The sequence below is a fragment of the Mastacembelus armatus genome, chromosome 14 (genome assembly GCF_900324485.2).
Source record: "Mastacembelus armatus chromosome 14, fMasArm1.2, whole genome shotgun sequence".
NCBI classification, from domain to species: domain Eukaryota; kingdom Metazoa; phylum Chordata; class Actinopteri; order Synbranchiformes; family Mastacembelidae; genus Mastacembelus; species Mastacembelus armatus.
In genome coordinates this window covers 14,409,677-14,421,534 of record NC_046646.1, presented here as the reverse complement: position 1 = coordinate 14,421,534, position 11,858 = coordinate 14,409,677, and the positions used below count along the sequence as shown (strand labels likewise).

Here is an 11,858-nt window from a genome sequence, read left to right as displayed (position 1 = left end):
AGCCCATTTTGACTAGTTTTGACAGCATGCAGTGCAGGCACTGTGTCTTCATGATACGTTTTATCTTATATGTTCAAGTCTCTGTTGATTTATGTTAATTATTTTACTAGTTGGCATGAATTTCTAGTGTATTTGCCAAAATTACAAAGAAAACAACCTTTATGATAAAATGACAAACCTTTACTGCTAGTCGCTTTGCTTCTAATTGTGACTTGTTGCCGTGTTTAGTGCTGTTGTAGAAATTGTGATGTAAACTATAAATTATGTAAGATTTCCAGTTCAGCCATGCTCACGTGCAGTATTTGGTGTATTGGTGTCTTAAAAAGTTTTGAGTGAATGCAGGCTGCAACGGTTACTCCACTCATGACGAGGCCTAAAGTACGTGCTTAGTGTTTTTTGATGGTAAATAGTTGTATGTTATTTGATATTTGTTCGGTATGTTTTGTTGTAAAATCTGCACTATGTCTTGCATATCAAAGACAACAAATACCCTGTGATTTTTTTTTTTTTTTTTTTTTTATAAACATTCATCTTTGAATGACCCTGGCCTCGGTTTAACATCCTTAAAACTGGAATGTTGTACATTTAGTGCCTTTTACATTTCATCAGCTAACTTGAACATCTGCTCGAAATAGAAAAGATTCATTTATTTTCCTTTTATTGTATGTATTTTTTTATACACATAGTATCGCCTCTGTATCCACTGTTCAAATTTTATATAAAACCTGTTCCTGGCCAATTACATATGTGTTTTATTTTATTTATATAGCTAGGAAATTGTATTGTTTTAATGTTTCTCTTCCAGACACATTATTGAATAACTGTATCTCTGTATCTGGTAATTCAAAAACTGTGGTGCATGTGCATCAGTACGTTTGCTAATTTGCTAAGTTTATTAACCTGCCCATAAGTCTGTCAATACAAATCTCAGAAAGCAACTGATTGGTATGTTTTGTCCTGGGCATGTACTCTATATTGCAATGTTGAACTTGTCATGCAGTGTGTGGTCCTATTTATGGTTATACGGTGTAAAAGAGTAAGATTTTCGACATGAGTGTCTTGGCTTAATGAGGGGATTTTTGTTTTTTAAAATGAGCTCTCTGTTGTCCATGGATGTTTCTGTCAGGGACTTTTATATCAGTTGATGACAATTCTCAGACTTTTAGTTCTGCATAGATTGATAGATATAAGTCGAATGATAGATAGATGAATAGGTTTAGATGTACATAGATATTTTATTGATCCTGGATGAAATTCAAGGACAGTTGGTGGCTTGGTGGTTTGCACTGTTGCCTCACAGCAAGAAGGGTCAGTCCAAAAACATTTATGTCAGGTGGATTGGTGACTTAATTGCTTAATTGCTATGATGGACTGGTGCCCTGCCTTTCACCCAAAGAGAGCTGGGATAGGCTCCAGCAGAACCCGTGACCCTAAATAGGAATAAGCGGGTATAGATAATGGAGGGAAGGATCAAATTCAAGACATTTATACATGCTGTTAAGTAGGTGAATAATAAGAAAGATACACATCATTAAGCTCATCCTACAAAGTTTTAATTTATAAAGCAACATGTAACCAAATTTAAATTTCCGTCTGAACTGTTGTAGAAGTATAATGTAAAGTACAAGAACCTTAAATTTTACCTTTGAAATTCAGTACTTATAGGTATAATTATGTTTGTATGTTCCAGCATTGTATATGAATGTGATTGTACTGTTTTTTCAATGCTGGCAGTAGGAGATGTACTATACAAGAAGTCAGGGAGATAAATTATTGGAAAGAAAGCTGCTAGTGAATATACAATTGCTGCATTGCCGAAGTCTGAACAGCAGGAGGCAGTGTTGATCTTAGTGTGGATGAAAGGATAAGAACTGCACATCACTCTTAAGTATTCCTCAACTCCCTCATTGAATTACTGATTTGTGTTTTCAAACATCATAATGTCACTGTCTCCCTCCAGGAAACAAAAATGGAAAAAAAACCTTCACACACCCTCAGGAATGATGGTGTTGCTAAGATACCGGGGAAGGGAAACAAAAAGTCTGGGAATCCCGGTAAACAAAAAGGGGACAATCCCCTAAGGAATCACCATGTGGTGTGCTTTAATTGTAATATGACACGGTGAGATAGTGTGTTTGAACACATGACACCATCATATGAAGGATGAAAGGATGGTGAATGTGAAACCAAACTTGCTATGAATGTGCAAGACACAGGAGACAAGACACCAGGTAAGGCTTCATCTTTGTTACTTATTTAATATTTTGTCTTAATTTTAGTTACTTAATTTGATGACTGTGGTCACATGGAGCATCTGAAACATTTTTATAGACTGAGCATTAGTGATTGCTGTATGAAGTTAAACATCAATGTTTATTGTTGACATTAAAAACAATATTTTGACAAAACAGTGCCAAACTAAGGTCTTACCTATTACATTTTTCTGGCACTTTCGACCATATCACACAGTCTTCATCAATGGATGAAGTTTGCTCAGTTGTCATGGAGATGAATCTACTGACTCATCGGCTCAGTCTAGTTTTATTCTATTGTCTCTAAAGCTAAACAGTTCATTCCTGACCTTGGAGATGGTAATATTTTACTTTTTACTCCACTGCATTTATCCGGCAGCCCTACTTACTTTGTAGAGAACATTTTATTTAAACAAGTTCATATAATGTATTTCATTTTATAGATAAATAAATGACGAAATTAGCATATTGAGAATTTAAAATAAGATCCTTCAACAACTACTGCATTAAAATTCTCCGAACACAACAATGTATCAATAATAATAATAATAAGACAATAGTGTAATATATAATGATATAGAAAATAAAAACTGACACATCCTTTGACTACTTTTTAGATATATTTTGCTTTGTTAAATATAGGCTTTGAAAACATGCCCAAGGCTCTAGGTTGTGATTCTGCCAAAATAAAAGGTGATTTTCTTTATTTGAAACACAGTGTTCCTGGACATTCCTTGTTCAAACTTACACAATGCAGTCGACCAGTGAACAGCTTCCACTGAAGCAGTCAGAGGTGCAGTGCTTTGCCTAAGAGCACTTGGACATCTGTTAGTGACGGGGAAGAGCGTTTTACTCATTCCCTTTCCCAGTCAGTTGAGACACCTAGACAGTTGTACAGTCATTTAAAACGAAATGTCTTTATGTGTAAACTGGCATTACTCATTATAATTACGATGATGATGTTTGTTTACAGTATATCAAACCAGAGCAAAGCCACATGACACTACTGACTGTGGCTCCCACAGTCTTGAAAAGGATGTGTGATTTTTCAACACACCCACATGTCTGCAATTTTTTTTTCTCTTCCAAATCCATCAATAACAACTGCTGACATGCTCTCTGGGTGGAGATACTGAGTGTCAAAATGTTCTCTTGTTTCAAAAATGTACCCATAAAAGGTTACTCTCAGGATGTAAGATAGTACATACATGGGGAACTAAGTATGCTTAAAACTAAACATAAAAAATACCCCAAATTCCAAATGGAGATTGTTGTGTGAGAACATCTAAACTATTTGTATAAAAATTATCCAGCTTTACGATTAATAGGTGGTATTTTTGGAGTTGTGGGGGTTGTGGCTCCATGAAGCGCAGCATAAAACTGGACTTCCCAACCCCCTTATAAGGCATTTCCCTGAGAGCAGTGGGAGGGTGGAAGAGGGCCAAGCGATGCAGGATATTCTCACAGGATGTGATGGCTGGACAGCAGCCTGAGCCATGAGATGTGGAGGGAAACGTCAGCTGTGAGGAACTTTTCGCTTACAGTGTTTGTTACTATCGATCTGTGAGTGGGTGTGGGTGCATGCTGAGGATGTGAAATCAAGATGGTCAGGAGGCACTGAAATGAGTCATCAGCTGAAAGTGAGGTAAATGTTCAGTTTTATAAAGAGGTTAAGATGTGTTCTTGTTGCCTGGATTACTTGGTGGAGAGTCTGGACTGGACTTTTGGAGCAGATGCTGCTTACTGGAGTGCGTGTACATGGTTACAAATTGCAGTGTTGAAAGACATCCCATTCTTCAGTCCTTAATTTTAAGTAAAAGTACCAAAACAATATAAAATACTCCATTACATGTAAATGTCCTGCATTCAGAGTCAGTTTTAATAAATGTACATAAGTCTAATTTATTAATATTTGCACAAAAGATTTTATGTGTAAAATGTATGTGACCTAAGGACATATTTCTATATCTGTAGTTTTACATTTCTAAAACAATTGTAGCAGTTATGAAATAATAGGAAAAACAGAAGTAAAACAATATTTATATTCACTTTTTAATTTTTTGTCTTTTCAAGATATTGGGCAGTTTTACCGCTTAAGGGGCCTCAAACTGCTCAAAGGAGTATCTAAAGCTGTCATACACGTGTATTGGAGTAAAAGGTAAAATATTAACCTTGTAAATGTAGAAGACAAAAAAGTAAAAATAGAAATGGAAATAGGGAAGGTGTTTCTTTATTCTGTCTGCTGAATAAGAAGCAGAGTGTTTTATTAGAGTGTAATTGTTTAAAAGCTTTCTGCAAAGAACTTGTGTTATTAATCTTGTGTTTGACTTCCACATCATTGAGAAGAAGCTGTGTGTGCAGTATTTTCATCTGCCTTAAATAACAGAGTAATTGCATCTGAGTGATTGTCAAGGTGCTAATTGAACAAAAAAGTTGTTTTACACTTCTTGACTCGCTGATAAATGCAAATGCTTTTCGTTAGCACTAAATAAACGGTGTGAGCGCTCTTCATCTGCTTTGAGTCGACATTTAGTCACAGAGTGCTGCGATTGTTTTTATTGAATTGAATTTGCTTTTGCAGGGAATCTAAGAAAATATCTGTCTAGTTCATTTTTACTTGAACTAAACTGAGTTTTCTTATCAGTGGAATCTAGAGCAGCCACATGCAGCCATCCTAATTTAAAAACCAGACTAACCTTTAGTGATGCCTCTATTGTTTCGCCTTAATTTCCACGTACTTATCATCACCATGGGTGCTTACCATTACTACAATACTAATCACTCCCACACTGTCTGCGTTGCAAAGTTACACGCTGTTTTGTTTTGTTCAGGGGAACCTATCAGGAAATATTTGAGCAAGTTTCCACAGAATAACAAGACACAGGTCTTCTGTCTCGTCATAGATGACTCACTAAGAATCTCTGCTTTTTCTGTTTCAAAACAATTAGTTGAATTGATTACATTAGCTCAGAGCTGATGGAAACACTTTGGCTTCATTTGCTTAGTCATTCTGTCTCCATACTACCAGTTCCGCAGCTCTGTGCTCTACTATGTTGTAGTACAATATAAAGGAGAAATGGCACAGCGTACAAGTAACAAAAAACCCCTTTTGTACTGTATGTCAAGGATATAAAAAGCACTGTCGTAGGTCAGCATGTCACACGGTAGGTAGGGGTACTTCCCTCTTCCTTCCCTTTTAGAATCGTATCACCTCACAGCATGCTTCCTGGATTCATGTGTTTCTAACTGGTAAGCTCTGGACTCTATCTGTGCTGCAGCACCATGGTTGCCTTCCAGCTGCTCTTCCCGCTGTTGGTCAGCTGCGTGGTGGCATCCGCAAGCCCTCCCCACCACCTCCCTCCATGCCAAGTTGTAAGTAAAGCCTGGTAAACACCTTTGCATAGTAGTGGACATTTTGGCTTTTTGAATACAGATTTTTGCAGTTTTATGGCTTCATATGAAGCATTCCACACTTTACCAAGTACATAAATAGTGAATATATGTTTTTTTCATTTGATCTATTCATTTTTATGGCTTGTTGGCTTGACAACAGAATTTAGGCACATAATCCATCAGGTACCTGTGGTATTTTCTGATTAACTACAGACATATTGTTTTGACCTGAGTAGATCTGGTTTATTAGTGCTGCCAGCAGACCCTCAGTTTATGATGGTCAAACAATCAAACATTCAGAAAAAGTAGAAGTTTCTGTATTGCACTCTGCTTCAGAGGTCAACAGAGAGTCAAGTGTGTCATTAGGTACAATATTGTGACATGTTTTACTGGGTGTTTCTGGTGTAGCATGAATAATTTTTTAGCATTTTATTTTCGTTGCTTACAGTAATTTTTGTTATGCAACAACTGTATCAGTAACAGACATCAGTTCCTGTGTGCTGATGTAGAGCTCTATCATGTTTTAGAATATACTCACAAAAACAGCTTACCGATTGACTTACTCATCAATTTAGAAATGAGAACATGTCACAAATTACAGTCAAAAAAATCACATTATTGCTTCATTTTACTGGATTATACACGTACACATATTTAAGGATAAATTCATGTTCATTCATTCATTCATTCGTTTTTTTTTTTTTAAATAAAATATTCCTGTTTCATACTGTACCTGAACTGAAAATCCACAGTGCTTAGCCTATTCTGTTTAAAAATGCATTCTAGTCTTTTAAGTGTTTTGGATTACTTTATGCCTCAGAAAATAATTTCGTTTTGACAAACCAAGATTTGAGAAGAGCAAAAATGTTCAAAAATGCTAAGTCCCCTTAAAGAATGTCAAACCCATTATGAGTAATAATGCAATTAAAATTTTAGTTAATGGGATTAATTTGAATAATTGACTAATTTAAAGATCCATTTAATGTAAGTCATTGAGTACTGCTTTTGTTACAGTGTGACTATGAGTAAATGTGGTGTAAACCATCCCACACATGAAACATATACGAAGTCTTAAATTTGAATTGCCAGAGTTTTAAGGACTGTAAGCAGTCGCTGCTCATACAGACAGTGAATATATGATTGATAATGCCTTTGTCCTTTTAGTAGGAGCAGGGGAAGGATCATCACTTTCTGAACAATATATCTGATATGTTCCTCAGCACCCCTGATAACCAATATGAAGATGTTTCGCCTTGCAGTAGTCCTTCAGTGTGTTTGTTTATGCCCAGCTTGTAAGCAAAGAGGAATTCCTCTTTTAGGACACTATAAATATGCCAAGATGTTAAATGTACTCGGCCCCTGAGAGAAAGCAGAGAAGGAGACTGTTTTATGAGCTGTTTTTGGACAGGGGGTCTCATAGCCTTGTGGTTTCAATTACAAGCTACACTTAATAACTTAAATATGTGAATCTATTAAGGGAAAAGAGGGAGAAGATGACTGTAACTGTGGACTTATAAAGGTGTGAGATGTATTTTTTTTTTTTATTAATTATCTTACTTGAAGACTTTGAAAATGAGAGCTATGTCATTTGTCATTAGTTCACTTTTTGAATTAATTTAAAGAGAAATGGCTATCGTAAAGTTTTTTTTCCCATTAGAACGACCCACTATTATAAACCTCAAAGGACTATTTTGCTGCCAAGAACATGCCCTAGATACAGTGACTCATAAATTGACCCTTCACATACACTTTTAAACATTTGGTCTGTGTTGTGTCATAGTCAGGCAATCTTGGCAGAATGCCGACATAATCAGGCTTTTGTCTTTTTCTTTGTTCATAGGTCCAGATGGATGTGTTTTGCAGAAATCTAAGCCTCAAAAGTGCACCAGTCAACCTTCCACATGGTGTCCAAATGCTGGATCTTTCTCATAACCAGGTGCAAACCCTCACCCAGGAAACTCTGGCATACTACACCAGCTTCCATCATCTGAATCTTCACTCCAACAAGATCCACTTCATCCAGCCAGGGCTCTTTAAAAACATGACTGACCTAAAGGTCCTGGATCTGTCCAGGAATCATCTGAATGTTTTTGCTGTCTCCAAAATCAACATCGGGCCTCTTACAGCCATAGAGTCCCTAGATCTTTCAAGCAATGGTCTGTATACAGGGATGTCGGACTATTTCCTGGCTGATTCTCCATCTTTGGCAAATCTTTCTCTGAATAGCAATAGCATCACTAAAGTAGCACAAAGTACTTTCAGTGGATCCTTGTCCTTGGAAAAAATCAGCCTCCATAATAACATTATTTTGGAGATCGAAGATGGTGCTTTTGATTCTTTGAATAATCTGACTGAACTTGATTTGTCCAAGAATTCAATCACGTGCATCACAGATTTCAATCTCTACAAATTAAAAGTGCTTAATCTCAGCAAGAACAGCATTGAACTTTTCCAAAGTCCAAGGACATCTCATGAATATGACCTTCTCCAGCTTGATCTTAGTGAAAACAAATTGACATACTTTCCTCTTCTCCCCAGAATCAATGTAATTAAGTATCTGGATGTTTCAAGAAATCAACTTCAGAGCATCGACACATCAGGCAGTCCTGAAAAAAATATTAGAGTTAAATTATGTCACCTCTGGTACCTGGACCTGAGTTACAACCAACTCACAACCATACCAGAATCCTTCCTTCCCTTTATAAGATCAATTGAGGTCTTGAATGTGAGTAATAATTGTATCGGCTCGTTTTCTATCGCCAATCAACTACAAAAAATGAAGGTTATCAACCTCAGCTATAATTCCCTGCAGAGTCTGATATTTGAGAAAAATAGTCTTCAATCACTGGAAAAGCTTTTCTTACAAGGAAATCACCTTACAACTTTGGACCATCAAGTATTGCAAAGCCTTCCAAATATCAAATACCTGCATCTCCAGCAGAACAATCTGAAGATCTGTGACCCACAGAATAAAGAGCATATGCATGAGGTGATGGACCAAAATAACCAGGCTCCCCCCAGTTGTGTCTCCTTTTCTTCTGTTAAAAACTTGCAGTTTCTGTACCTCTCTGAAAACAATCTGCTGACTCTACCTGCAAATGCATTTGCCAACACCTCTCTGAAGTTACTTGACCTGTCCCTGAACCCAGGCTTGGACATGGACAAAGACTCCCTTTCTGGGCTTGAGCATTCCCTGGTTCACCTACTCCTGAAGGAAAACAACATTTCCAGGCTAAACACAGACCTGTCTGCACTGAGGAATCTCAAACACGTAGACCTCTCCACCAACCAGTTGACTTCCCTACCTAGGTGGAACAAAGAGTCTTCCATTGAGTCCCTAAACCTGCAGAACAACAACCTGGTAACCCTGGAGTATAGCACCATGCTTGCTCTGGAACGATCACTGAAAACCCTCTATATGGGCTCCAACCCTCTGAGCTGCTGTAAGAACCTGGGCTTCCTGCACATAGTCCAGCACTCAGCTGTGGTTGTACCCGACATTGAGACTGTGACCTGTTTTCATGAAGAGCTTTCAGAGCCAGTTAACATTGAGACGGTGACCCGGGAAATGTGTCATAGACAAAGCACTCTGAACTATATTACTGTTGTTATAGTGACACTGTTAGTTGTGATGATTGTGTTAGTGCTGCTGGTTAAATGTTGCCGCTCAAGGAAACGAAAGCGCAATAGAAGTTTTAAAGCATAACATGAATGGAGAGTACAAGTACCATGAAGGATTTTATAGTTGGAAGTTTGGTTATAGTTTTTGAGGCTTCACCCAAAGTCTTTTGAAGGAATAATCTGAAACCTTGATTTAGGTTTATCATTTACATCTTTTTTAATTAGACTGAATAAATGCACATTTGGGTAACATGGAAAATGCTGAAATGGTTAAGAAAAAAAGCAACCACAATGCCTCAATCATGCCAAACATATGCCTTAATATCTCCTAAATAACTTTGGAGAAGAAGGAATTTTTAATGGACTTCGAAATGTCAGCATTTCTTGCAGCGTCTTGTGGATATTTAAGGATCTTCAGCTTTAGACCCTTATAGGGTGTTGAGACAGAACACGAGATGGATTTTAAGGCTGCGTTTTTGCCAACAAAGTCAAGCTGGCAAGCGTAGAGCTAACGTCTGTAACATTCAGTACATGGAATGTTTAAGGCAAATACACACTAGTCTTCACAAACAGTATCATGCAAATGATGCAAGGCAGACATTTGCTTTGCATTCAGTCTGAACACACCTTTATGGATAAGGAGCATTGCTGTCTGCTCAATTTTAATACAAAGTCACAAGCTAACCAACAGTTTATTGAATGTAAAAATAAATATCCACGCTGAAACACGTCAAACTTTCTGACAATTTTCTCTGACAGGAGCATCAAAAGACCAGACTGAAATATACCATGAAAAGCCAGTAAAAGGAAAGTTTGACTTTTTGGGACATACTGTAATTGGCTTTCGTGCTGAAAGTTGGATAAGAGGATCTGTACCACTCTCATGTTGTATGGTAAATAGAAATCAACCTCCAGCAGCCAGTTTGATAACTTTTACATAAAGACTGAAAACAATAGGGAAACAGTTAACCAGTTGAGAGCTAGTTAACAGGAGAAAGCTTTTGTTACCTTTGGACAGAGCAACCCTTGCTGTTGTCTCCAATGCTAAACTAAGCAAACTGCTGCCTGTAGCTTTATATAAACCATGCAGACATAACAGTGGTATCCATCCTGTCATCTGACTCTCAGTAGGGACACAAAAAAAGCATTCTTTCCAAAAATGTTTAACATTTGTGGGGTTCTTGGAATAGAAAAAGCAATCAGCGAGTGAGACAGATAAAGATAATACAGTTAACAGACTGAAGGAGAGTGTCTGGTTCACTGGTTCAGACAGCTACATCTGATAGTGGAATTTTCCTTTAAGCTAAAAATAAAGAAGACAACACTACAAAAGGTTGTGAAACAATATGCTCTTTATTCATGGACGATGAAGTATGAGTAGATGAAGTACACGCAGGGTGGGAATCATTTCTTGAGGTGACTCCACACAGTTTTTTTTAAACAATGCATTCACCCTTTATGTAGCTTGCACTTTATATCTGTTCTTATTGGTATGATTGTATCTTGTTCTGTGACTTATAACACTATTATTATTGCTAGAATTTCAAGCAGTGCATAAGTTGATATACTGTAATTTATTATTATTATTTTATTATTATTATTTTTTACTATAAAGACTTAGCTGTACATGTTAAACAGTATCTGTACTGATCCCAGGTCCTGTGATGCTTCCCTTGGACACTATATTGATTCATCAGACATGAAAATGTTACAGGACCAATTAGGGATGAATTTGAAACCTGGCCTAGACACTGATTGTAAAAACTGTGATATTCTGATATAGAAGTACAATATGCATACTGTCATTTTTAAAATAAATTTATATGAAATCCAGCGCTGTACTGTACTGGGCTACAAAACAGTTTCATACAGTTGTAATGTACTTGATCTTAAAATGTATTATTGTTAATATGATTATTATTAATTGAAATGACTTGTAACTTTTCTGTAATCGAGTCTGAGAAGTCATTTGTCTGGCAACAACACTGTATTCCAACCACTATTTTGACATTTTAAGTTAGTTTTATCCTCATTATTTAGCAGATATTTAAAAATGTTATTTCACTCTATATATTTGTGTTAATATTTGGAATTTTAGGCAGGTTTCCCTGGTTTACTGTGGTCCGACACATGAAGATGAGAAGATTGATATTTCTTTTGTGACTGTACAGTAAACATATACTTACTCCATCAACTGATTGTCTTAGATTAGCACAAAGGGGTAACAGCTGGCCTGACTCTGTCCTCCTAACACTAATAAACCTATTAGGCAGATTTTACATGATATATATAAAAGGAGTATCAATCTCTTCATCTGACTGTCAGCAAGAAAGCAAATTCAGCTATTTGCCACAGTATCACACTGCTCCTTTGAACACAGTGAATAATAACACGGTCTTCACTGGATTTAAGAAGGTTTATTAGGCAACAGCACTTCAGGATTTACTATTAAACTGAATGTAATTTTCTAAAGCTTGTCTCTTGATTATTGAATGAACAATTGTCTATGTGTAAAAGCCTTTTTTAATAACTTTCTACTAATGATTAGCAATTAATTATCTCACTTCTTCACAACCTCTGAAATGTAGTGGG

The 11,858-nt window shown here is 36.7% G+C and overlaps 1 protein-coding gene across 2 annotated transcripts; it reads left to right on the top strand.

Annotated features, from left to right (window-relative positions):
• The first annotated feature begins 3,675 nt into the window (after positions 1 to 3,675).
• Positions 3,676 to 11,733, top strand: LOC113143028 (transforming growth factor beta activator LRRC32). 2 transcript variants are annotated; one of them, XM_026328465.2, is made up of 4 exons: positions 3,676 to 3,897; positions 4,326 to 4,410; positions 5,531 to 5,624; positions 7,486 to 11,733. In XM_026328465.2, the coding sequence occupies exons 3-4, from the start codon at positions 5,535 to 5,537 to the stop codon at positions 9,349 to 9,351; spliced, it is 1,956 nt and encodes a 651-aa protein (XP_026184250.1). In that variant the 5' UTR covers positions 3,676 to 3,897; positions 4,326 to 4,410; positions 5,531 to 5,534; the 3' UTR covers positions 9,352 to 11,733. The 2 variants fall into 2 exon arrangements, with proteins under 2 accessions (XP_026184250.1, XP_026184249.1); XM_026328464.2 differs by lacking the exon at positions 4,326 to 4,410 and having other exon boundaries at positions 3,677 to 3,897.
• Positions 11,734 to 11,858: the final 125 nt, after the last annotated feature.